This window comes from Microtus pennsylvanicus, chromosome 3 (assembly GCF_037038515.1).
Source record: "Microtus pennsylvanicus isolate mMicPen1 chromosome 3, mMicPen1.hap1, whole genome shotgun sequence".
NCBI classification, from domain to species: Eukaryota; Metazoa; Chordata; class Mammalia; order Rodentia; family Cricetidae; genus Microtus; species Microtus pennsylvanicus.
Window position 1 is genome coordinate 104,491,492 of NC_134581.1, and position 27,899 is coordinate 104,519,390.

The window sequence follows — 27,899 nt, forward strand, 5'->3', positions numbered from 1 at the left end:
AGCACTGGATATGAGGAAGACAAGGTTTTTATAGCTCAGGGATAAAGGGGTTTCCAATGGAAGATTTGGTGGGCAAAACAAGTGAGGTTACAGGAGCAGAATCACAATAATTAGTTAGTCCTAATGATCTCCTGAAACAAAGACATAGGTGCAAGATGGGCATAACAAGGTAGTCATAACAACAGGTAGTCATAGCAACCTTTTGAAACAAAGGTATGATTGCAAAATGGTTATAAACAACTTTTTGAAACAAAGACATGTTTGCCATTTCTGGAACAGGCAGTTCAGAACCATTTGTGGTTAAGGTTACAGGTGGGAGATAGGCCAATTCTTGAGAAACAGAGGTTTAACATATACAGGAACGAACCTAGTTTGTCTTTACTTGAAGATGGCTTTTAAGCCTAAGATGGAGACAGGCTGGTTCTTCAGAATCCTACATGCTTCTAGCTCTTTTTAGGTCATGTAGAATATCACACATTTTTAATATTTAGGGGAAAACCAATAAATGTAATTTCAGGAGAACAAATCACAGAAACATCCTGTGGAAAAATTGCCATTAAATACATTTTTAGTGGACAGGCACATGAAGTAATCTCAAGAATTTCTCAGACCTTACCAATTACATACTCTAAACCAGCTGGACACTGCTTACATCTTCAACACTTGTGAGAACTCGAAGAGATAACCAGTGGTTCCAGTTCAGTGTTTAATATGAAGCCCATATCATCTGAAACACCTCTCTCCAAGTCACAGCCCTCTCCTTATTCACCTTAAATGGGCCAGGCTCTGCCTTTAGACAGGACTCAAAGGAGCTTTGATTTTCTTTTCTGTTCAAATCTACTTTTGGATTTGAGGCTAATGTTTTCTGTTATAAGTCATGATAGGTTATGGTACAAACCTCAGTGGACTGGAGGAAGTGCAGCCATATGGGAAGAATGGAACTGGTGTGGTAGCTTACATCTGTAGCGAAGTTTTTGGTCTAAGGCTGGCCTGGGCTGCACCATGAGACTTTGTTCCAAAAGTGGGATGGGGATATGGAAAAAGCTAGCTGAGGAGCAGCATGCATCTGAGTCCTGACTACGCAAACAATGTGACCATCAGCCTCAAGTTCTTGCCCTTATGCTTCTTCTGCCATGATGGACTGTAGATACTCTCAAAAATGGGTCACACTAAACCCTTCCATCTTCAAGATGCCTTGAGTCAGGTATTTGATCAGAGATAAAAGTAACTGATATATCAAAGTCTCAAAAGAACAGGGGAGGATGCAATGTTCACACAGCTGGAGGGAGGGAAGGACAGCAATGCTTCACACAGCTGGAAGGGAGGGAGGATGCAACGCTTCACACAGCTGGAGGAGAGGACAGCAATGCTTCACACAGCTGGAGGGAGGGAAGGACAGCAATGCTTCACACAGCTGGAGAGAGGGAGGATGCAATGCTTCACACAGCTGGAGGGAGGGAAGAACAGCAATGCTTCACACAGCTGGAGGGAGGGAAGAACAGCAACGCTTCGCACAGCTGGAGGGAGGGAAGAACAGCAATGCTTCACACAGCTGGAGGGAGGGAAGAACAGCAATGCTTCACACAGCTGGAGGGAGGGAAGAACAGCAATGCTTCGCACAGCTGGAGGGAGGGAAGAACAGCAATGCTTCACACAGCTGGAGGGAAGGACAGCAATGCTTCACACAGCTGGAAGGGAAGGAAGATGCAGTGCTTCACACAGCTGGAGGGAGGGAAGAACAGCAATGCTTCACACAGCTGGAGGGAGGGAAGAACAGCAATGCTTCACACAGCTGGAGGGGAGGACAGCAATGCTTCACACAGCTGGAGGGAGGGAAGATGCAACGCTTCACACAGCTGGAGGGGGGAGAATGCAATGTTTCACACAGCTGGAGGGAGGGAAGCCCGACAAGATGTGGCTATGAGAAACTACAGAATTCTCTCACCTGGGCTGTGTTGCTAACAAGCAAATGAACATTCGCTGGTCATGGGCCAGGCATGACCAGGCAGCGTTTCAGAGGGAAATGGATAGAGCCCAGTCGGGAAGGAACACTGCTAAGCCCACATTGTCAGTTTTAGCCCTGGAAACACACTATCTTCTCTGTCAAAAAAGATGTCTCGTAAACCCTGGGAACAAAACCAAGGCTTAAATTAAGCCAACTGCAATTGTCAATAGCTATGAACCATAATAAAACTGAAATACATGAGATTTTGTTAAAACCTTGTATTAGGTCACAGTAGTACAGTAATTATTAAATGTATTTGAAAATGTAGTGTCTAGAAGTCCCAAAGTAGCTTTTAAGAATAAAAACAAAAGTAGCAAAGAGTAGTCTTTCAGTTAAGCACTCATTATAAAACCACATCAGTTAAATGTAATTAATTTCCAACAGCCTGTGAAGAAGGAATAGCATTTCCAAGCATCAGTGTATATAGGCACTCAATAATAACTGAGACAGGACAGCAGCACACAGGAAAGTGTGGCCCTCTCAACACACGGTGCCGGTGAGCCATCTCTATGTGGAATAGAATGAATGAAACAAGATCCCTACTTCACACCATACATAAAAACCAATTCCCAGTTAAACAACAGAATGTAAAAAGCAAACTTTAGATAGACTCCTAGAAGGCAAATAAAAGAATCATGGCTTTATGGTAGGGAGTGTCTCCTAAAATAGAATGTAAGAACATTAATCATTAATAAACTAAAATGCAACTATGAAGTTAAATTGTAAAGAAGTAGGAACAAGAGATAAATCTGATTATATTAAACATGAATTATTAGGGGCTGCTGAGATGGGTCGCCAGGTAACAAGCCTGGGTTCAATGTCCAGGACTCTCACTTAGGAGAACCAATTCCTGAAAGTTGTGCTCGGCCTTCTGTGCACATAGGGATAGGCCAGGGCTTTCTGAAAAGGCTCTCAGAGCATAGCCCGAGATATTCCCATGAACTCATAAATGTGATTATAAGAAAATGTAATACTTTAAAACATGTTTGGCATCTTTAGCCATCAAGGAAATACAAACTTAAAGGGCTTTCTGATTCCATCTCAACCAGTCACAACGGCCACTACCAAGACAAGAAGCGTGGACGAGCCTGTGGGAAAGGGAGCCCTCACTCAGGGCTGGCGGAGTGCGGACTGCGGCACTGTAGCGCTCAGCCGACGACTCTCAAGAACTGAAATCCAATTATTACATGGCCAGCTGTGGTCCAGAGCCTCCTGAACATTCGTGTCCATTGATCCACAGTCTCAGTAACCAGGGAAGAAATCAGCCCGGGGTCTATCAGCAGATGAACAGATAACAAAATATTTTATCAGCTGTAATTTTTTCAGCCGTAAAGAAAAATGATTATGACATTTATAGAAAAATGATGTAACTGGGAACTACTGTTGAGTGAAATAGGTCAGAAAGACAGCTGCATTTTCTCTCATGTTGAAGCTATATTGAAAGGTGTGGGGCACGGGCATATTTCGTGTCTGTTTATACATGTGTGTATGCATGTGTGTAGACCATGCATAGACAAGATATTAGAAGGGAGGAAGAAATCTTTAGGGAAGAGAAATCGGGCAATGGAATACACATGTTAAGAAGGTGTTAGGGACTAAACAGGGAAGGAGGGGAACAGTGGGGAAGAACAAATGAGAACGCAGGCTAACAACATATATGAAATGCCATGGTGAAATTCCTTACCCTGCAATCTAGAAAAAACAATAAACTATAGAGTAAGCAGAGTGTGGAGCTCAGGGACAGAGCAGCTGCATGGCGCGCACGGCCTAGGGTCCGCGCTGAAGAGAAGCGGCCGACACTGATGACACCTTCACTCCTTTAGAGTCAAGTGAGGTGGGGGCTGACATACAGACTCACTGAAACATACACCCTTGCAATTGGCAACTCTGTGAGGGGAATTCAAGAGACATCAAAAGCTCTTGGACTACTGCCATTTCAAAAAATAAATATGAAAAATCAGGAAAACATAAGATTATCAACAATATTAATACACTTTTATATCAAATGGAAACTAAAATCTCCCCTAAATGGACAAAAATATGACTGAGCAAACTCCTGAGAAAAGCAGAAATGGGCCAGACACTTAGCATGCTCACTCGTGAGAATCAAGACACGGCTGTACCGAGAGCTGTTCGCCACTGTTGGATAGGTTAGGAACTAAGAACATTGTTAAAGACTGGGAGGCGAAGGGCACACACAGCCGCACACAGCTGCTGTAGCCTCTGTAATGGGAATTCGGCAATATGGGGCAAAACAGTACCTGCATTTATTCTTCGATTAAGGGACCGAACTTCTAAGAACTTTCGCTAAAGAAGTAACTTCAAAACCTGTGGATACGCTAACACAACACTAACATTTATAATGATAAGAATCAGAGCTATCAAAAAGCACAAACCGAGGACAATAAAATAAACTAGTGGTATTTAAAACTAAGTGTATAGCCAAAGCTATAAAAGTAAGGAAGATCTGTATAAGATAAGAAGCAATTTCCAGGGCATAATACTCAGACCAAAAAAAGGTTTCAGTTATAGCAAAAATCTTCTGTGTACCAAAGGAAAAAAGATAAAATGACTCTAATTATTTTGGAAAAAATACAGAAAAGGCAAACTATAATGGAGCTAGTTAATGACAGGTCACAGGTCGGCAGAAAGGGGTGAGGAAGACCTGAGTATATATTCAGTGGTTCGGAAGTTGAGAAGTATGCTAATGTTTTATAAAGCCAAAAAAATAAAATGAAACCCTAGAGAGAAGTACACTGTGAGGGAGCCACTGGGGGCAGCCGCTGTGAGCGGTGTGCACACTGTAGAGCCCATGCCACTGTCACACAGAGGAGAAAGCCTTGCTTCCTGAGAGAACCCCAATGGAGGGGACCGGAAAGTAAGTGGAGAGCTACAACCGACTCCGCAAAGATCAAAGTCCACACACATGGATCTACCTGTAGATAAATCATACACGCACCTGTGTAAGAATATATCTGTAACACTCACATAGATAAATAAGAAATTTAAATTAAACTTCAATGAGGGATTAAGTCCATTATTCTCACCAACTTTTTATAAAATAAATATTTCAAAAAATTTTAGGGGGCTAAAGTATAACTCAGTGGTAGTCTGTAGCAGACCCTGAGTTCCAACCTGAACAAAACCACAGTATTAATGTTTTAAAACTATTGTGTGGCGAGGCTGGAGAGATGGCTCAGAGGTTAAGAGCATTGCCTGCTCTTCCAAAGGTCCTGAGTTCAATTCCCAGCAACCACATGGTGGCTCACAACCATCTGTAATGGGGTCTGGTGCCCTCTTCTGGCATATACACAGACAGAATATTGTATACATAATAAATAAATAAATAATAAATAAATATTTTTTAAAAAATTAAAAAAAAACTATCGTGTGGGATTAAGCACAGTGCAAAGCTTAGGGATCAACATGAGAAGCCACTGGAGTTTCCAGGGGTGAGGGGCACACTAATTTGTTTCAGGTAAGCACTTAGTGTAGAAGACACGCTTGAATCATATTCAAGAGAGGAGCAGCTGTGAGTCTCATCCTACTAGCTACGCCCGTCCTTGTTTGTATTTCCTGACTCTAGGAAACGTGCTGAGTCAGGTATCTGCCGCCTGCACTTCTAACGAATTCGCAAGGAGGGGACACTAAAGACTGTGCCATGGGAAATACTCCCTTTCAAATAGGCTGGAGCAAGTGTGAAAGCAAACAGGCCCTGTGACAGTTAAGTTGTATTATTGCTGCACAGGAGCTGACAGAACAAAGCGTGGTCTGGGCCACCCCATGGGAGAAGTGACGCCCCACTGTGGCTACCTGACTGCAGTGCCCAGGGCCCTTCAGAAACTGCCTTCACCTCTGACCCTCAGGTGCCACACGTCACACCCTTTCATTTGACACACACTGGACAGCAGCCCTGAAATCACCTGCTGGAAATAGTGTGGCTCGTCCTTAAAGCATGTGGAAAAACCAGGACTCCAGGGTGAGCCGTAGCTTGGCAGGAAGTCTCTAGAACATCTGACTGAAAGATGGGTGCATGTGACAAGGAGTCAGAACCAAGTGCCTAACGCCGACAGGTGGTAGCTGAAGTGAAACATACATTTTGTTGTGATTTCAATGTCTGCACAACAGAGAGTGTAATGAGATCTAGTAAGCCGCAAGGACACTCCTAACAGCAACAGCCAGTTATGCGCCCGACTTCACAAAGAGCAAACTAAAATTGTGGAAGTATCAGGTCCAACACACATTAAGTTCAATATGACTGAAAGGAAGACAAGCAAGGGTGAAATGTGGGTACTTTTCATTCAATAAAAATAAATCTTTATTGTATAATTCTTTTTGTAATTTTTGTTTGTTTTTCCAGACAGGATTTCTTGGTATAACAACCCTGACTGTCCGAGAACTCTCTCTGTAGACCAGGCTGGCCTTGTACTCACAGAGATCCACCTGCCTTGTCCCTTCCCAAGTGCTGGGATTAAAGGCATGCACCATCACCACCCAGCTTCTTTTGTAATATTTTAATGTTACTCTTAAAGGCCTCAAAACACAACCTGTACTTAAATGTCTGACAGATACAAAAAAAGGCTCAATTTAGAGGAAATGTTCTTTCTAAATAGTCTACCTTAGAAACTTCTTTATCATGCCAGGAAACCATTTTTACTCAATTTTTCCAGTGAAGGATTTTTTTTCCCTTTATGAAGGCATCCATTCTTCTTAAACCTTTACATATAATTATCAAATGAGCCATTCTATGTAATGGGTGGAAACAGGTAAAATCCAGCCTGCACACACAATCAAGGATAATCACAGCTTTACTGCATAGACTCCCAATCACTGCAAAACTCGGAGATTCGCTGTGGAAACACCTAAGTGCACTGACAGCAGAAGCACCCCCTGCAGCTGAAGTGCTCTGCCCTGCAGCCCCGCTTCCCACCGGCTCGGGCAGCAGTTCCTCCAAGGTCTCACTTCATAGTTTAAGGCACAATTTTTCTATAATTTTCTCATCAGCAATTTTAAAAGTTCATGAAAATAAGTTTTCTATGTTTCTGAACTGAACCTTACCTGCCTAGAGGTTTGACTTGTCAGTAGCTAGAGGCACTGTGCACTCTCCACAGGTACCCACAGGAAACACTGCGAGGGAGAGATGGACTCTTTGGTTAGCATGAAGGACACAGGTCTTCCTTCATCGAGTGCCTATCGCATCCTACAAGAGCAAATGGAGTACTCAAAAATCATCTGGAAGTCTGTTGGGAGCCAGGCGGTTCTAAGATGGCCTCAAAGGGCGTAGCAAGCCTTGCTGCATGTCCTTGCCCAGGGGCAGACTTGGCAAGGTCAAGGCTGGGGCTGGGACTAGGTCCCTGAAGGAATCAAGGTTTCAGTTCCTGGGAACTTATCTTTTCCCTCTGAAGAGGGAGGAGTATCCACTCCAAGGCTGCTGCTCCACAGTCTGAGGCACCTGAGCTAGCCTGTGCTCCCCTCGTGCAACTTGGCTTCATTAGCTTCTTGCTGATTCAGCTCATCGTATGATAGGCTTTGAGCAAACTGGACAGAAGATGCACTTCTTAATAAACTTGCTTGCCATAAAGACACAGCTTTGCAAGACTTCCTGAGTCCAACTGTCCTATCACCTTTATTTTCTGAACCCCTTTGTACTTAATATACTGCTAGGGTGTGATACATGCTGCTATATGAACAGTGTCCAGGATTCTACCTACCGGGGCCTCACTTCCCCTAGCAGCTTTCAACATCATTTCACACCCTAACCAATTTTGTCAATAGCAGAAAGCCTCACTAAACTTGTCTGCAGGAAGTTTCATGAGCAAATCCTCATGGTCACTCACCTAGAAACATCTCACTGGCACAGGAGACAAGCCAGCAGCTGCCCACTCAGTGTGAGGCAGTACCACCTCCCCATTAGTGGCCCCCACACAGCCCCACACTCCTCTCCACTCAAATCCCGGAATACCTTGCATTTAAAGCGATGGAGATGTAGGATCTCACAGGCCAGGCCTTTGGCTGTGAAGGCTCTGCTGGCAATCCCAGCAGGACCCACATGTTCTCAGGGAGTGCTTGAACACACTAGCCTTATGAAACTAAAAGGACCAGCAGCGGTCTTTAGCGTGTGGATGAGGGAATGAGACTATTTAACTCAACTCTGAAGGGGAAATGTTTTTATTTCCTTCCTAAAACAAATATGAATATATAAACTTGACATAAGCTGTTTCAGTTTTTGAATTGTCTATTAGGAGATGTTTTGTAGCAACCAAAGCCACAATAAGGCATTGCCAGTGAGACAGCCTGGCACTGGCACTGGGCGGCTGTATTTCAGTATGTCAGCCTGACCCAACCACAAAGGTCAGCTGGATGTCCTGCCTTAAAAAAAGCTTTTCAGTATTTTTAAGACAGAACATTCTCTAACCCTCTTCTACCTGATGGGTACATGAGAGAGGAGGAAAACAGCACAGATCAACACTGCTCAATGGGAACAGAACCTGAATCTGCGCTACAGTGTGAATTAGAAATAAATGTACTTAACAAAGACCTTATACCAACCATTGAAACACAAAGCCCTCTAGCCCGATTCTTAGTGGCTGATCCTCTAGTGCAGAATTCCACACGCGGTGACAAACACGGACTTAGGCTGCTCCATAAAAGGCCTTGCTTCAGAGATCCAAGAAATAGTTAGGACACGAAGGGGCCAGGTCTGTGAGCTCTCTCATCAACTCTGCTAGCTGTGGCACAGTCTTTGATCATGAGGCAGCACAGAAGAATGGAAGGTTTGTCTCCAATCTGCACTCCAGAAGAACATCTTAGCAAAACTCTTACAAGCAGTAAACAGTTCTGTCAGCAAGTTAAGTTTCTGGTCACGGCAACACATCCCCAGATAGCGCTAGCAGCCAGATTAAAGACGACAGAGAGCAACATCTCCTTACCACTGAGCTAGGAAATGCCTTAATGGACTCCCATTGAGGAAGCAATTTAAAGTATAAACCCGATACACTAGCTTCCCGGTCAGCAGACTTTTCAGACTCCTTGTGGTTAAAGCATCTTCAGCTGTAGTGACGGCATGCAGGGCTTTGATTTCTTCCTGGATCATGATGTTCATGTTCCACTGAAAACATTATCTGCGGTTTCTTCTCAGAAAACTACTGCTCATGAAAGGGTCATCATCATCGTCCTGAAATGACACAAATGTTATGCTATGCCAGCGACCATTCATTCTCTGTTGAGCCAAGAGAGAAATTCTTATAATGCAAAATAGCATCAGGGAATCACATTTATTTCACCTATTTCCTCTGACACTGTAAAATGTAAATGCTCAAGCCAATTCTCTGTGCATTATAATAAAAATCTACCGGCTCTTGTGTGAGAAGGCATGTATCTATAAAACACAGTACATACAGTTCTCCCAGTCACAAACCTTAATAAAGGCAAACAAGGTATAGGAACCAGGGCAGACACTATTCAAGTCATTTCTATTCCATCCGTAAAGTTTTCTCATGCACATGATTTTGTTCTTACTGTTATGTGTATGCATATGCAAACACATGCATGGTTGCGTCCTGTCAGGACAACTTCATGGAACTGGGTTTCTCCACCCACCCTTTGTGGGCTCCAGGGCTCACTCTCAGCTGCCAGGCTTGAGCAGCAGCAGCTCCGTCCACTGAATATCTTGCTGGCCTCAATTACACTCATCACCATGTTTGCCTTCTTGGATATTCAACCAAGAAACAAGGAAGTCCCAGGGAAAAGCCCCAAGTCTGAAGGACCATGATTCCTGTTTCCTGTCACCTACTTCGTGACAGAGTACACTGCTTTCAGCCCAATGGAGAAAAGAGCTGAGCAAAACGGTCTTTCTACTTTTGCAGGAAAAAGTATGTGATATATTTCCGGTGTTCCCAGGCCAATAGGACATAGGCTACAAGCATGGTAAGAATAAATATAAATATCAAACATTAACTAAGAATTTAATGAGAATGAAAACACCTGGAAAGATGGAGTTGGAAAGATGGCTCAGAGGTTGAGAGCACTGGCTGTTCTTTCAGAGGTACTAAGTTCATTTCTCAACAACCACATGGTGGCTCAGAACCATCTAGAAAGAGACTTAGTGCCCTCTTCTGTCATGCAGACATACATGCATGCAGAATAGTGCATACATAATAAATAAATCAATCTTAAAAACAAGGAAAGAACTAGCTGGATCTGGCGGCACAGATGTGCCATCCCAGCTGCTAAGGAGGCTGAGGTGGGAGGGTCACATGTTCAAGGCCTGTCTAAGCTACAGAGAGAGTTCAAAGCCTTGGTAACTGTGTGAGGCTCTGTCTCAAGGGAAAGAGAAAAAAATGCTAGAGTTATAGCTCAGTGGTTGAGAGCTTGCCTAGCATATGCCAGACCCAGGGTTCAAATCCAGTCATAAGGCAAAAACAACTAGCAAGCCTTATATAAAGCCTGATTATATAATCTGATGAAAGATATCAGTAGATGGATTGTACTCTATAGCTATGTATTCGAAAGATAAGTGTTTATAAATTTGTTTCCATTAGAATGTTAGTAAAAGCAAATGGTTATTTAGTATTAGACTTATGACCTTAACAAATCCATGTCTTATGAAGTTCTCTAGTGAGAAACGGATGCCTTGAGAATCACAAATTTAACTGTTTTGCTGATTCACTTTCTCTACTATCAAAGGCAGGCCTTGTTAAAGACACAGAAATGAAAGCTGGCAACGTGCCTCCAGTTCTTCTCCGTAGTTAGATGCAAAAGAATACACATACATTTTCTTTTCTTCTGTGTGTATTCTTGTGCTCAAAAGCATCTGCTCATAAGCCCTGGAGTTCACACATCCCCACAGCCCAGGACTGGGATTACAGGCACGTAAGTGTCGGAATCAGGTCTCAGGTCCTTGTGCCTGGGCAGCAGGCCAGGGGGCCGTCCTCTCACCCTTGGCATACTCACTTCCAACTGCTACCCACGGACAGCAGATGTGTGTCTGCTTCATAGGAAGTCTGAACTCACAGCTGAGACACAAGGAACACGACAGCAGCAGCAGAGCGGATGCTTGGAACACAAAGTCAAGGCACACACATACATCATGGACGAACACTAAGAGCGGTTTGCAAGTGGGATATAGCAACCACACAAAATTCACTGGGAAGTCCATGACACAGGGATGTACAGCAGACACAGTCATAGAAGAGAGAGCACAGTAGTGAATGCCAGGGGCTGGGGACAGAAGTAAGGACACTGGGACGTGTTTAAGGGAACACACGGTTTTGCAAAAAAAAAGTTCTTAAGGTCTGTTTTACAACACAAATCTATTTAATACTATCAAGCTTCATTTAAAATGGCTAAGATGTGATTTTTATGTGTTCTCACTAAATTATATTTTAAATTATATTTAAAAAAAAACTAAATGAAAGTGAAGAGGCTCAACAAAAACATCTTCTACAAAGCCTGCAGAGGTTCAGTGGCAGCTGTGTGGGAACGGGAAAGGCCAGGGTCTGTGTTTCACAGCTATGCCCCTCTGCATTAAATATCAGACGAACACAGGAGAGGCACGTGCACTTCCTCCCACTCCTTGTGGGTTAAAGCCGTGAGAGCTGGGTAGAGACCAACACTGTCCTTGCTGAGTACCTGTGCAGAGGTAGCATCTGTCCAGGGTATGAAGCACGGTGGGCGCAGGGCATTTCACCAGCGTAACCTGAAAAGCCCTACACCAGCATCACCCCACTCTCCAAACACGAACAGCAGAAGCTAAAAGAAAAAACCACCCAGCTCTGATCCATTAATGGGACAAATGAGAGCAGAGAGAACTTTGTGCTTTATAGGTAATTACACCGACGGCCACTTATGATTTCCAGCATGACAGGTCCCGGCTACCATAGCTATCACGGAGTCTAAAAATAGAACCTGCAATGTTTAGTGAGTGCCCGCCATTTACGTCTCTACACGGTTAAGGTAAGAAAATGCCAATGACATGACTATTACCTCATCTGATTCAAAGTCAACCCCCTTGGCAGTCTGGCTCTGGGACATCCGTTTGCTGGATGTTGTGCCTGGCCACCTGAGGAAGAGAGAAATACCAAGTGTGAATGAGAACATTAGAAAACTGCACTCCTAGTTACATGTTCAAGCCCACAGCAACCGCCGAGTACAAACACGACACGCTCCCTTCCCTCTGATGTCTATAGTAATTGTATCTGTGAGCGCTAAGGGAGGATACACTACATTTAAGAACTGTGTGTGTTTGCATCCTACAAGCTCTGTTTCTCTGAGAACAGCACTGTTTCTCTACAGTAAACATTGTTTAATAAAGAAACAAAACCTTAATGGTAAGAAAACCAATTCCTAGGTATGTTACCCCCTTTGCACCTAAATTTCCTCATCTGTCAAATCGGGAAATGTTTATTTTCTTAAAGAGCTATACGCTTACCACCAGCCCACGGTCTGACATGTTACACCACCCAGGCGCTGACGCACGTCACTGCTGTGGGACCAGCTCCCCTCCACAGCTGCAGTGCGACATGTTCCCTCCACAGCCACATAGAGGATCTCGGGACAAGCCCACCACTCCACAGAGTGTCTCCACCTCAGCCCACGACACTTGCTCTTTTCCAGAAGCACTCACAATCAAGGGGCTGAATCACAACTGTCACACAAAATTATGAACTAATTCAATCATCCTTAATGCAGCTGTAGGTGTTTAATCCCTTTCAGGACAATTTAAGTCACCTAAGTCTGCAGCCTTATCAAAATCTGCAATGTACCATCAGACCTAACAGAATGTGAAAACAGTAAGTGTTAAAATACAAAAGAAGAAGGGGCTACAGATTATTTTCTTTAAAAAAAAAAATACATGATGTATGTGCACCAAGTACACACAGTGCCCAGAAGCCACAGGGATCCTCTTGGAAGTAAAGTTACGAATGACTCAAGAGCGAGCCAGCATGTGGATACGAGGCTGTCGGCAAGGGCGCCAAGGACACTCAACTGTTGAGCTATCTTTCTAGCCCCTTAATCATCTTAAGTAGAAATTTTTATTTATTAATTAAGTTTTAACTAAACAGTATTTGCCCAAAATGTTAATACATGAAAAAACAGCAATGTTTCAAAATAGTTTAATAAATATTCCAAGTGAGTCAATCAGGGACTCCAGAACTGAGTAAGTCTGTATCAGCCACTTAAGTATGCTAGAGTAAGTTCATGCCAAGTAGGTCTATGTCAGCACATAGGTATTCAGAATAGGTCCAGACACATCAATAATACAGAGGAAGTCCTGCCAGACACATAACACTCCAGAGTGAGTCCAGTCAAACACACAAGTATTCCAGAGTAATTCCGCAACACCAGCATGAGCACTAGAAGTCCAGCCAGACACAAAAGTACTCCAGAGGAAGTCCAGACATAGAAGAACTTTAGAGCAGTGGTTCTCAACCTTCCTTCTTTAATATAGTTCCTCATGTGTGGTGACCTCCAACCAATAAATCTCTCATTGTTATGTCATAACTATAATTATGCTACTGTTATTAATCATAATATAAATATTTGATACGAACCCAAAGATGTTGTGATTCACAGGTTGAGAACCACTACTCTATGGCAGTGTAGCCAGGCATACAAGTACTCTAGAGGAAGTCCAGTCAGACACATAGTACTCTAGAGGAAGTCCAGTCAGACACATAGTACTCTAGAGGAAGTCCAGTCAGACACATAGTACTCTAGAGGAAGTCCAGTCAGACACATAGTACTCTAGAGTAAGTCCAGTCAGACACAAAGTACTCTAGAGGAAGTCCAGTCAGACACATAGTACTCTAGAGGAAGTCCAGTCAGACACAGAAGTACTCTAGAGGAAGTCCAGTCAGACACATAGTACTCTAGAGGAAGTCCAGTCAGACACATAGTACTCTAGAGTAAGTCCAGTCAGACACAAAGTACTCTAGAGGAAGTCCAGTCAGACACATAGTACTCTAGAGGAAGTCCAGTCAGACACATAGTACTCTAGAGGAAGTCCAGTCAGACACATAGTACTCTAGAGGAAGTCCAGTCAGACACATAGTACTCTAGAGGAAGTCCAGTCAGACACAGAAGTACTCTAGAGGAAGTCCAGTCAGACACAAAGTACTCTAGAGGAAGTCCAGTCAAACACATAGTACTCTAGAGGAAGTCCAGTCAGACACATAGTACTCTAGAGGAAGTCCAGTCAGACACATAGTACTCTAGAGGAAGTCCAGTCAGACACATAGTACTCTAGAGGAAGTCCAGTCGGACACATAGTACTCTAGAGGAAGTCCAGTCGGACACAGAAGTACTCTAGAGGAAGTCCAGTCAGACACATAGTACTCTAGAGGAAGTCCAGTCAGACACATAGTACTCTAGAGGAAGTCCAGTCAGACACATAGTACTCTAGAGGAAGTCCAGTCGGACACATAGTACTCTAGAGGAAGTCTAGTCAGACACATAGTACTCTAGAGGAAGTCCAGTCAGACACATAGTACTCTAGAGGAAGTCCAGTCGGACACATAGTACTCTAGAGGAAGTCCAGTCGGACACATAGTACTCTAGAGGAAGTCCAGTCAGACACAGAAGTACTCTAGAGGAAGTCCAGTCAGACAAATAGTACTCTAGAGGAAGTCCAGTCAGACACATAGTACTCTAGAGGAAGTCCAGTCAGACACATAGTACTCTAGAGGAAGTCCAGTCAGACACATAGTACTCTAGAGGAAGTCCAGTCAGACACAGAAGTACTCTAGAGGAAGTCCAGTCAGACACAGAAGTACTCTAGAGGAAGTCCAGTCAGACACATAGTACTCTAGAGGAAGTCCAGTCAGACACATAGTACTCTAGAGGAAGTCCAGTCAGACACAGAAGTACTCTAGAGGAAGTCCAGTCAGACACAGAAGTACTCTAGAGGAAGTCCAGTCAGACACATAGTACTCTAGAGGAAGTCCAGTCAGACACATAGTACTCTAGAGGAAGTCCAGTCAGACACATAGTACTCTAGAGTTAGTCCAGTCAGACACATAGTACTCTAGAGGAAGTCCAGTCGGACACATAGTACTCTAGAGGAAGTCCAGTCAGACACATAGTACTCTAGAGGAAGTCCAGTCGGACACATAGTACTCTAGAGGAAGTCCAGTCGGACACATAGTACTCTAGAGGAAGTCCAGTCGGACACATAGTACTCTAGAGGAAGTCCAGTCGGACACATAGTACTCTAGAGGAAGTCCAGTCGGACACATAGTACTCTAGAGGAAGTCTAGTCAGACACAGAAGTACTCTAGAGGAAGTCCAGTCAGACACAAAGTACTCCAAAGTTCCTACTACAGTCTTCACATGTTTGGCACAGCCCTGTGTACAGAAAAATTTATATAGTGAAAAACAAAGCCAAAATCTAGAATTAACAAAAGCATTCTCTATTACCGAGGAGACAATCTTTCAAGAAGAAAAGAGCTGGGTAATACAGACAAGGGGACATGAATCACAGGCTGTTTTTCAGAAGAAATATAGCAATGCTGAATCATTCTATTTTTCATTTCTACATACTTTGCTAGATGAAAAGAATAATATTCATCCTCTCTGGCATAGAAATATGTATTGCCATAGAACTCTGGATCGTTGTTGCTTTTTTTTTTTGAAGGAGGTAGGTCCCAGGCTTACCTTTGATCAGCCTTGGAACTGGTAGGAAAAATGTCATCTTCATCAGACTCATCCACCTCAATAGTCTACAGAAGGGAGCAAACAAAGCAACAGGTTCATCCCAACATCTGAATTAAGTAATGGAATATGAAGACACATATGTAGATATGTGTACAGGCATACTACATAAACACTCACAATTACTACAAACTCAGCCATGTGTGCAGCTCAGCGGTAGAGCAACTGTCTAGCCATGGAGTCTGATCTCCAGGTCTGGGAGAAAAAGGTAAGCCCAGGCTGACTTCCACCAAGATCCCTCTCCCTTCACGAAAGGTATTCACTGCTCCAAGCCTAATCTCTTCTGGCAGTTACCGAGCCAGGGCCCCTAAAGGACACAGGATGCTGAATTACATGCACCCCTGCCCAGCAGCCTTCTTCCTAGGTTCTGAAAACTGATGGACCTTCAGTGTTTCAGCTCTAAGCTTTTCCTAAGTAGCCCAGGCTAATTTCAAACGTGCAAACTTCTGGTTTCTGTCTGTTGAGTGCCAAGATTACTGATTTGTGCGACCAAGTCCTCCTTTCAGCTCCAACCTTAAGTAAGGCATCAGATCAGGAAGTAGCACATAGGTAGGTATTGAGTGTTAAGAGCCAACAAAGCTGCACGTCATCCTATCATGTTCTATGTTTTGTGTTATTGTGACACTTGACAGGCATGTGCTGTGCTTTCCTCTAACTAAAGTCAGATGAGGAAGGAGCCCAGGACCACACTCCAGAAGAGCAGCATGCAGTGTCGAGAGCTCTGCTACACCCCGTGCAGTGCACAGGAAGTGCCTTCATCAAGCACAACTGCCTGGCATAGGAAGAAGAGTCCTTGCCTGGGTCATAGGATACATGGACAGTGAGACAGCCATCAGACCCATTCTGAATTCTCTTCCAGAATCCCAGGGGGCAGCAAGGCCATGTTAAATGTGTAACAGGACACAAGGATCCCAACAGTTTGGTCTTTAGCCCACACTGCTATGAAAAGAGCATCTCCATGCCAGGAACACACCTCTGTGTCAGGGTTTAAAAGTCGGGCCTTTTGGTCAGCACTGCTGCCCTTGAAAATGCTACCATACCACAGAACTAATGGACTTCTAATAATGTGAACCACTGGACATTGTTGTTGGCTCTAAAAGAGCCTAAATAATAATCATGCTCTCCCCAGAGTTGACTTCACACTTTGTTCCCATTAGGAAGTCCATAACTCAGAAACAGATTATTAAAATCAAATCTCTAGCAGTTTTCTTACCTCTGAGTAATTCTTAGTGGCAATGTTTCTGGAAGGCTGCTGTCGAGTAGATTTGAAAGCTAGCATAAAAAAGATGAAATGCCTGTTACATAGTTCTTAAATAACTCAAAAGCTCTACTCACTTTTCAACTGGAGGACTTTAAAGCCCTATCTAATAAAACCTGGAATAATCGATGAGAAAACCATTTCTACATTCTGGAATCTGAAAAGCTGTGAGACTGTATACACTTGAAGCACCCAGAGCCCACCTATTCATCTCCCATCTTCCCAGCATGTTCTAATATAGTAACAAGCAGAATGCGCCCACACGCTTGCATTAGGAATGCTGTATAAGCACACCTGGACACTGAAGTCTTGTCCCTCAGTCAAGTGGCCTACACCAGCCCTCCCACCCTGCCAGCCTCACAGCTGTGCAGGCTCCAGAGGCTCTCACTCCTCCCCTGTGGCTACACTGGGCACAAGAGAACACACCAGAGGGGAATTCTACAAATCATGTAAAATCACTGATAAAAACTTTCCTTATACCCTTACATTTTGCTTTATAGAAACCGGAGGTCTGGCTAATCTGTCTCCTTGTCACGTGACATAGAAACACTAGTCCAGCACCTGGCTGAGGTTTGTTGTCTCCTCAGCACCATCACATGCTAACACCAACCACAGTTTCAAGACAACCTCCACTCTAAGAGGGCAAAGGCAGACATTAAAAAGCCAAGGATTCCTTTGAGCAGGGTCTTTCTACACAGCCCAACGTCATTACTGCTCAAGCTTCCCACCTCACATTCCTGTCGGATCCTGTGCTGTCTGAGAGGAAGGTGAAAGGCAGACACCCAGGTTCCATCTGCTCTCTCATTCACACACCCCCATCCTACTTTCTAAAATGGAAAAATAGGGCAATGAACAGAAAGCCGGCGAGCACAGTGATTTCAGAGAATGCTCTGTCAGTACTTACTAACAGTCCCTAAATCCTGAGGTCCTGAAATCAAGAAATCTTTCTTTGGATTCCTAGTGGACAGCAAAATGACGACGGAATGCTTATGAAGCCAGGTAGCGTTTATCAGAAGACACACTGCTTTGTAATGAAGGCCATGGGCTTTGGTAATTCAGGGGTCTGGTTTGGGAGCTGGGCCCATTCTGACTATCTAGCTAGCAACCACTGCCAAGTTACTTGGCTTATCCAAGTCTTAATTTCCTCACCTGGAAAACAGTGCCAATATTTCATGCAGAAAACCGCTTAAAGGATAAAAAGTGCTTATGCAAATTGCTTTGGCAAGTGCCTGCAGGAAGCAGCACCCATCCACAGAGCTTTTAGCATGAAAATGAGTGGCTCAGGGCAGTAAATCACACAGAAAGGCAGTGGCCATCCTCTGCTGACTAACTTCAGTGGAGAAACATCTTGCTGTCAATTCTTATTTATAGCATGTAATCTTTTCCCAACAGTAAACAATCGTGTGTTCTATAGAGCTCACCTAATTTCACCTGCCCATTGCGCTGTCTACCGTGGACATCTAGAAGTACGATTTCAATGATGGATCTCCCTGGGTGCTGACAGTCAGCACCTCCAGGTAAAAACACCATATGCATGTATGTATGTAACAATCCATGGAAAAAGGATTTGAAAGAACATGAAGAGGTATAGGGGAGGGTTTGGAGAGAGGAAAGGAAATGATACAATTATAACAAAAAATAAAAGAAATAACTGAAAAGACCATGAAAGATAGAAATATGAAGGGAAAAACCCCTCACCAACTTAATGCAATAAAAACGTCCTGTGTATCTATGCTAAAATATCAGTCATGTCTAGAGAACAAAGGAGACTGATGGGAACGAGGACGTGACAAGGGGGTGGAGGGTGGGGATATGCTGATCACCCAGACAGGAGTTCCAGAGCACAGCAGAGTAGCTGAGGAGATGACAGCTAAAGCTTTTCTAGACACAATGAAACACCTCTATGAGCTCAGAGAATACTAAACAGGATAGAGAAGAACACCATATTTAGATTTCATCTGGCAAAACTGCACAAGACCAGAGACCTGAGGGAAGAGGACACTTTAGCTTAACTAACAGCCAACACCCTAACAACAGCGGAAACGGCAAGAGTCTGTAATTAATTAAGCTAGCACACACACTCAAGCACTCTTTGTATGTCCCTGTTTCCTTTTTTATAACAGTAACAAATTTTGTAAGAGCCTACTGATGCAGCCGGCATTGGGATCTAATTGTTTTATCAGACAGATTTATTACCACAGCTTAGTCCCTCATGCAGACTGAGGAAGGTCCCAGCCATTCCATCAGGTAGCTAATTTCTGCCACACGCTTCTCTCATCCTGGCCCACCCTCGCTGCCCTCATTTCTCTGTATCTGGGAATCTCTCTGTCAGAAGATAAGTGAAGTTATACTGCAGAAGTTAGCAATTCCTTTAAAAAGTTAGGAAGCGCCAGTAACTCTGATGTATGGAAAGATTTCTCAGTTTTTCGTTTTGCTTTCTCAGTAGTTTGGAGATCTATAGGGTTTGGCACATGCAAGGCCACAGCTCTTCTGCAAAGCTGCGTCTGCAGCCCTAAGAAACATCTCTGCGGAGTGATTTACTGACTGCAGGGAATGCAATACATGTGAGAGTTACTAGTGAGGCACCTCTTGCCTTTCCAGGCTGGGACTCCAATGTGTCCCTACTGCCTGTACTCACCGTCTAGAATGGACATATTCCTGGTCGTTGAGCATCTGCCTCGCGTAGCCGTCTCCAGCCCAGTGTCTGCAAGCAGAATCACAAGGTCAGTAACAGTCCCTTGGCAGCTACGTGAGCACATGCAGGAAGAAAAGTTCAGTAACCTAAACAGAAAGCCAGCAGTGTAGGGGAAAGAGACCTAGAGTCTAAGGATCAGATTTCAGACTATGCTCGGTCACACTGGTCCTCCATTACGGCTTGAGGACACACTCTAAACGTAAAAATGATGATGATGATGATGATGATGATAATAATAATAATAACAATAGAAGACAGATTCTTCAGAGCTCTTTCTGCTTGCTTGTTTGTTTTTGAGATGGGTCTCTCTGTGTAGCCCTAGCTGTCTTGGAACTCACTCTGTAGACCAGGCTGACCTCAAACTCACAGAGATCCACCTGCCTCCGCCTGTCAAACACTAGGATTAAAGGTGTGCACCACCACACCCAGCTCTTCAGAGCTTTTATATGATGCCACAATTTATGTTACCAGCTCATGTTCTCACAGATAAAATATTTTTTTAAAAAATTTCTTTTATATTTATGTATTTATATATATATAAATGTGCTTATGTAAGTTTGTGTACGCAGGATCCTGTAGAGCAGAAAAGGGATAGGATCCCCTGGAACTGTAGTTACAGATAGTTGTGAACTGCCATGCAGGTGTTGGGAACTGAACCCAGGTCATCTAGAAAAGCAGCCAGTGCTCTGAGTCCCTGAGCCATCTCTCCAGTACTGTCCTTATTCCATAAGGACAACTAAGAACTGCTTCTAGTGGCAGCTTTATGGGCCACACCAGAAGTGCCTGGGTAGCTATGTTCTGTCACCTGGCCCATCCCAGAGCAACAGTGCCAGCGACGGCAGCTCTGCTGTGACTGCCCTTACACATAAGGGGTTGAGAGCAGCCTTCACTTTCAAACAAGCTCATGGAGACTATGAGCATGTAGGCATTGTGTCTTCTGATGCCGCGATATTTTTATATATCTTCATGATCTGGAGCTGTGATTTTCCTTCCTTCGTTCACATCTGTGAGCGAATACACACAGGGAAGTGCAAGGTAAGTTTGAGTCACAGCTTACAAACAACTGAAACCCTGCGTCCATGTGGCAGTCACCGTTCACCTAAGTCAAGGGTGCATGTCACAGCTACCTATGACACATCATAAAAAGAAGTCAGCAAAGAATTGTTTTAGAAACAAAAGCTCCTAATTCAATTCAGACCAAAGGACACAAATTGCAACTTTTCTTCTAGCTTTGCAAATCTCAGGTGTTGAGAGGCAAAGATGAGTGCTGACCTCGGCCCCTCTGAGACCTTCCTCTTGGCGCAGTGCTCTGCCCTCTGCCTCCTCTGCGCCCGCGGCCTCGGCCCCGGCCTCTGCTGGGCACTGCTGACAGGCTGTCATCCGAGTCATTTGCTGTCGTCTGTTCCATTATATCGAAACTCTGGTCATCGGCGCTGAAGGCTGAGGCAGAGTTCTCTGACTGCGATCTGAGGGCCCGGGCCCTGCTCATGGCCTGTGCAGCGGGGACAGCACATCAGTGCACATCTGTAGACGCAGCATCCTACCCCCCACTTGTGCAGTCACATGGACAATCACCAACCCACTCATACTGTATGCCAGACAAGTGTAAAAGGGCTGGTCTACCAGTCAAGTTCCTGAACTACAACCTGCAGGAGACCTCGTATAAGGGTCACCAAGAAACTCAGTTTTGTGGTCAGCACTTTCAGAACCAGCAGTGCTGAAGATTGCTCCTTACCCTACACAAGGTTTATAAAAGAGACAGACACGAGCTTCTTTTTTACAACGAGCTCAGAAGAAGAGAGGGAGGAGGAGGAGGAGAAGGAAGAGCAGGAGGAGGAGGAGGAAGAGGAGGAGGAAGAGGAGGAGGAGGAGGAGGAGGAAGAAGAAGAAGAAGAAGAAGAAGAAGAAGAAGAAGAAGAAGAAGAAGAAGAAGAAGAAGAAGAAGAAGAAGAAGAAGCTTTTAAAATATCTCTTATCTCTGAGCAATGACATTTTAGGATTCATTTATTTTCTTTCTTATTTTTGAGTAACATTTTCCCTAAAATAATACCTTTATACTCAGAAAAACATGAATAAGTAACCTTGAGAAAATTATTTGAAAACACCATCCAGAAGCTAGAAAGATGGCTCAGAGGTTAAGTGTGCTAGCTGCTGTTGAGGACCTGGGTTAGATTCTCAGCACCCACAAGGTAATTCACAACTGTCATTAGCTCCATTTTCAGGTAGCAAAACTCCCTCTTGTGGCTTACCTGGATACCAGACAAGATTGTGAGTCACAGACATACATGCAGGCCAAACTCCCATACACAAAGTTAAAAAGACAAACAAAATACCACCATCCAGACACCAAGAAAGTTTAACAGGTGAGCCAGTCAAATTTCCAAACAACACTATAGTGATGTTTTATTTATGCTTCAACAAATAAACTTGCCTAAAGATTAGAAGGGCAAAGCTAACCCACTAGAGGTCAGACAGTAGTGGCACACACCTTTAATTTGGGAGACAGAGGCAGGTGGCACTCTGTGAGTTCAAGGCCACCCTGGGCTATACAGGATCAACGCTAAAATAAATCCAGGTGGTGGTGGCTGACAGACACCTTTAATCCTAGTACTAGGGAGTCACACCTTTAATCCCAGCACTAGATGAAATATAAAATGGGAGGAGAGAGAGGTTCAGGCTGCTTAGTCTGCTAAGTCTGTGGTTGTAGAGGCAAGACTTCTCTTGGCTGCTTTGCTTTTCTGGTTTTTGGGTTGAACCCCAATATCTGACTCTGGGCTTTTATTATTTATGCTACAGAACAGAACTCATTGGTATTTCAGCAGTGCTGAAGCACAGAACAAGTGCCCAGTTCTCCCAAAGCCAGCCCAACAGGATGCAGACACAGCACTGAACATATAAAGAGAAAACAACAGAACCGTGCTTATGAAAACAGCAGAGTCCAGGAATACCTGCAAGATTGGCCATATAACTAGCAGGATTTACAGAATCAGTAGGACTGCCAACATAGGGCATACATTAATACAACTCACATGAACAGAGGGCAAAGAGGAGGCCTCTTATTCTCCTCCCTAGATGCCAAAGGGCTTTAACTTTCCACTAGTGCTGATTTAAGCCAACAGTCTTCAGAACAGGTGAATATTTATTCTACATGTCAAAAAGTACTAACTACAAAAGGGGAAGAAGAAGAAGAGAGAGAGAGAAAAGAGGAGAGGAGAGGGAGTTACCCTCCACCCCACTATAAGCAGGTTCTCCATATGAATACTCTAAAAACATTAAAAAACTGCTCACTGGGGATTTAGGTCAGTGGTATAGCACTTGCCTAGCATGTGTGAGGACCCAGGTTCAATACTCAGCTCCAGGAAAGGGGGTGGGGAATGCTCACTGTTAAGAAAGGAAGCATGAATCAAACACAGTATCAAGAAAGAAGGCCTTGCTCCTGAGATGCGCAAATACCAAATCTATAGTAAGACAACATGAGAGGGCCCCAGGGAACATACACTCAAGGATATCAGTGATTAGAAGGCAAGCTAGTACCACACCTCTAAAGTAGCAGCGATTGCCAACAGCATCTAAAAGCCTGAAGTCTGACTGTGATGCTTATTTTTGAGTGACGACCTATCTTTTCCAAATTTTCTTTCTTTTTCTAAATACCATCTTTATTTTCATTTTCTTAAATATTACAGTCAGTGTTCTAGTTTACCATTTTTGTGCAACAGCTTGGAATTTACTGACTCTAGGATTTATTTTTCAGCTCAAACTCGACCCATTTTGTACCCTCAAGTCCCTGGGGTCCCCTGTTCTGCTCCATTCCTGACTAAATAGCACAGTACGGCACACAGATGAAATACTACATTGTCCATTTGAATTGGCTCTTTCCCACTCAGTGTGCATTCAGACTTCATGCATATTGAACATGTGTTAGACTGTAATGATATGCTAATGTTCCCTTGCAGGAGGATATATATCCATGGGCTATTGATAGACACCTGGCTGTGTCTAACTTGGCTACTGTCAATCATACTCTAAAAGCACTGGCATATGAGCATCCACTTGATATTCTACTTCCGATCCCTTGGCTGTATACTTAAGCTGGACTGTACGAGGACCAGACAGTAATCCTGAGTCTCCTCTCTCTCAGGAGAGGTCACATTGCTCTCTTCCCCAGGGGCATCAGGTCCTCCTACCAGGAAGTACAGGGTTCCAAGCTTTTCACATAGGTGCCAACCCACACACCTGTTCTTTCCTGTATGTACCCCATTCTCTGTCCCTGGGCTTTATTCTTGCTTCTCTAATGTGTGTGCCATGGTTCTGCATCATGAATACTTGGAATCCTAAGTGCTGATGGAGCACTTGAAAACCTTTAAAAAGATGTATCCAAGGCTTTTATCCATTTTCAAGTTGCTGTTATTGTTGAATTTTTAGAAGCCTTTTTAACGCAATGTAGACACCAACTCCTTGAATGTAAATTCATAAGTATTTCCTCCCACCCCATGAATCCTCCGATCACTCTGGATGGGGCTCAGCATCACCTTTTGAAAGGGTGTACCCATCACGTCTAAATTCAGACAGGACCTAAGATTTTATAAGCCAGAGAATCAAGGACTGTGTGCAGACTAAGAATAGCCTTATATTTTTAAAGGATTGCAGTGTGTAGGATGGAGATCATGGCAGCCTTAAACCTGATCTTTACTGGTCCTGGTCATGTATTTCCAAGTCAGCTTGTACCTACAGAAATACCTGAGTTTTTCCCTCTTGAACAAGAAGCTCTACAGGATGTATTTTTTTCCCTCTAAATGAAAGAACTTCCATTTGTCTGTTAAAATAACTGAAGCATGGTACCACAATTCATATTTTGAGCTCAGAGATTCTGACAAAGCTGTGAATTACATCTTGAGAAAGTGTCAACTCTATTACTCAAGTCCTAAGTAGGATGCTGAGGCTGAAAACCCTGTGAGAACCCTACAGAATTCTGGAAGTGCTTACTGCTGTGGTTTAATATGCTTTTCAGATTTCATCCACAAAGTCACACATCGACAGTGTGGTCATTGTATCATGAGGTCAGGCCCTCGTGAACCGATTCTACTCCTGGGATTGATGGGTTCATAAACTACACAGGAAGTGGCTGCTAGGAAAGAGCCAGCACACTGACTGCCTGTGCCGTACCATCTGACACAGAGCACTACAGGAAGACTCTCATTACATGCTGGTTCCAGCCTGCCCAGCTTCCGGTACAATGAGCTCAAAATTTCTATCCTTTCTAAACTATCTGGTCTCAGGCATTTTGATACAGTAACTGGAAACAGACTAAAAAGCCCAGGAAATCTTGTTACCTGTAAATGTTGTAAAAATATAGCTAAGTTTTAAGTTTATTCCTCTGAAGGACTCCCATTTGACATGTTACATTCCCATATAAAGATTCACAATCCCTTTTATTTACTGATTTTTGGTGGCGAAAGGGATGAATCCCACACCCTAACACGTGTTAGGCAGGTACTCAACTACCGACCTACGCCCTCAGCCTCAGCTCTTATAAGAAACTAAGGTTAGTGGCTTCAATCCCAAAGGACTCAATGTAAAAAGTATTTTTATTATATGTTCAGTTAAAAGGGCTAACCAAAATTAGTCAGATGATCTACGAACTTTTCTAAGAATCTTTCTAGCACGTTCTTTTCTATTTTAAAAGCACCTTGTAAGATGAATGTTGGAAGCTGTGAACCCCAGATCCTGAATTTCTGGTAAACAACTTGTAATGCTTGCAGCTGCTCTGAGCATGAGACCCTCAGGAGTTCCTGATGGCAGGGAAGTGGTTTCTGGTGGGTTTGGTTGGGGTGTGGCTATCAGTTAAGGATCCCTATATAAGCTGCTGCTGGACACAATAAAGGGGCATTCCTGTTTCAAGGATGGCCCGTGTCTCTGTCTGTGTGTCCTTGTGTGTTTAAATCTCCAGCCCCTTGCCTGAGGCTCGCGAATGGTCCTGTAGTGCAGGCTTCGCAATACAGGCGTAGTACCGTAGTACACATAGTCCAGGCGGGCGCTACAGATGAATACAAATGAGATAAATCTAAGTGAACCAACCCTAATCAGTCGTTTTTTCCCTTAAATTTCAGAACACAGCCCACAAAAGCACAGCAGGTGCATGTAGGCACATGACTCACGCTGGTTTTGATGGGCTCAGAAGTTTTCTGGTTTCAGCTATTCAGTGGCTATGAATAATCTTATGGAACCCTGAAAAGACACTGGCTGGCACCAAGTCAAGACTTCGAGGCAAAAACATGTTCAAATTCCAGTACCACCATATGACCCCGAGTCCAGTCTCAGTGTCCTCAATTTGTAAAATAGGACCTGATAGTGCAAGCACAGAAGCTATCAAAATAATTTAATAAATACCTTCTCCACACACCTCACCTACTGCTCAGGAAACTCTTGGGGTCACACACCAGACCTCTTTCATACGTGTACTCCTAGTAAAACGCATGATGTTCGCCACAACAGCTTCAGAAACTGCCAACTGAAAGTAATCTAGATAAAACCTCAGGAGTCACACGTGAGACAATCACAAAACGACAGTAACACACACACCCAGAAAACAAGAATGTGCATTTTAATCACGACTTCAGCAAGCAAGCAGAGGACCGGAGCTTCAATATGCAGTTTCAAATCTTCCCTTCCTCACATCTAGGAGACTAAGGATTTCAGCATTCTAACTCAGAAATAATTCTAGATGTTATTTTCATTACTGAGGACTCTCTGTGAGTCTGCCCCACCACATTTACAACTATATTTCAACAAGACGGGAGGCAGAACAGCAATAACAGCCATACGCTTACAGTCACTCACAAGAGCTGGGCTCAAATTAACCACTGTCCATATACACCCACTGGCTCTTCTGGTTCACAAACCAAACTACGGACACAGCACACTATAGCCGAAAAATTACCTCTCGAACTTCATCGTCTTCTTCATTGGTATTTCTCTGTCTGCTCTCTCTGAAACGCCGGACCTAGACCACAATAAAGAAAGTCAGACACCATGTACGTTCTCACGGTAGAGCCACCCAGAGTACTGGTGGCAGAAGAACAGAGTCATAGTAATGTGATGGTTTTGTGGTCTGTGCCACCAAAAGACTGAAGCATTCATTAGAACTCTACTGGGAGAGCAGCACAGGGAATGGGTGCTTTGCCTGGGAGATCTGTTCACCATACACAGGGAAAAGACAGCAAGGAGAGGAAAAGGCTTGGGAGAGATTTGTAAAACGTCACCACCAAAGCCAAGAAGCTGGATGAAATTAGAAGGTGGGTAGGTAGATGTAGGGGCCCAAGGACTGAGCCCTGGAGAGTCCAGCTTAAGAGGATGGAGAGATGAAAGTTACCAGGAAAGAAAATTCTCCATTAAGGACGGAAGAAAGCAGGCCTCAGGTATGGAATCATGTAAGACCTGTAAGTTTAAAATGTCTCAGGAGCAGACAAAACATCACAGGAGACCTTGACGAGGGCAGCTTTACTTCACTAGAACCTTGGTTCAAAACCAGCATGGGAGCCAGGCATGGTGGCACACATCTTTAATCTCAGCACTTAGGAGGAGGCAGAAGCAAGTGGATACCTATGAATTCTAGGCCAGTCTGGTCTACATAGTGAGTTCTAGGACAGCCAAGGCCACATAGAGAGACCCTGTCTTTAGGGAAAAAAAAGAGAGAGAGAGAATAAGGCATAGTGCTCTGGGTACCAAAACACTGTTATTCACAGATAACACAGAAGGAGAAGGCAAACTAGGGGGCAATGAGGCAAATGCCAGATGCGTTTTAATCCTCACAACCGTGGAGATTCTGTTATTCATCCATTTTACAGTTAAGGCACAAAGAGCCTAGAGAATGCAAGGGCCAGCACACGAATGATAAGGCTTTTGACTCTGAGCACAGACAATGTGGTCCAGAGGCCATGCTCTTGGCTACCATGACACAGAGACACACACGGTGCAGCTAAGGAGCCAGTGTCACTGAAGACAAAACGACAACTCCAGCACATTCCAATGTGCGGCTCTGCATCCTTACAGTCCTGTAACATTATACTGAAAATACTTTTCCACATCTTTCAAACACACTTTTTGTTTGTTTGAGACAGGGTCTATGCAGCCTAGGCTGGACTGAAAATCATCATGTACTGAGGATGACCTCCAACTCCTGATCTTCTTACATCCACCTTCTAAACACTGGGGTTATGAGCATGCGTAGACCT

General features: G+C 43.9%; 1 protein-coding gene across 3 annotated transcripts in view; it reads right to left on the bottom strand.

Moving 5' to 3' along the window:
- Positions 1-6,303: 6,303 nt before the first annotated feature.
- Mre11 (MRE11 double strand break repair nuclease) overlaps positions 6,304-27,899 on the bottom strand; it is a 49,834-nt gene continuing 28,238 nt past the window's right edge. For all 3 annotated transcript variants that reach the window (XM_075966790.1, XM_075966788.1, XM_075966789.1), the window contains exons 14-20: positions 26,606-26,668; positions 20,941-21,160; positions 19,612-19,677; positions 16,929-16,987; positions 15,659-15,723; positions 11,990-12,065; positions 6,304-9,179 (exon numbers count right to left, since the gene is read on the bottom strand). In XM_075966790.1, the coding sequence (XP_075822905.1) occupies positions 9,123-9,179; positions 11,990-12,065; positions 15,659-15,723; positions 16,929-16,987; positions 19,612-19,677; positions 20,941-21,160; positions 26,606-26,668 (606 nt within the window). In that variant the 3' untranslated portion in view covers positions 6,304-9,122. The remainder of the gene's footprint in view (positions 9,180-11,989; positions 12,066-15,658; positions 15,724-16,928; positions 16,988-19,611; positions 19,678-20,940; positions 21,161-26,605; positions 26,669-27,899) is intronic.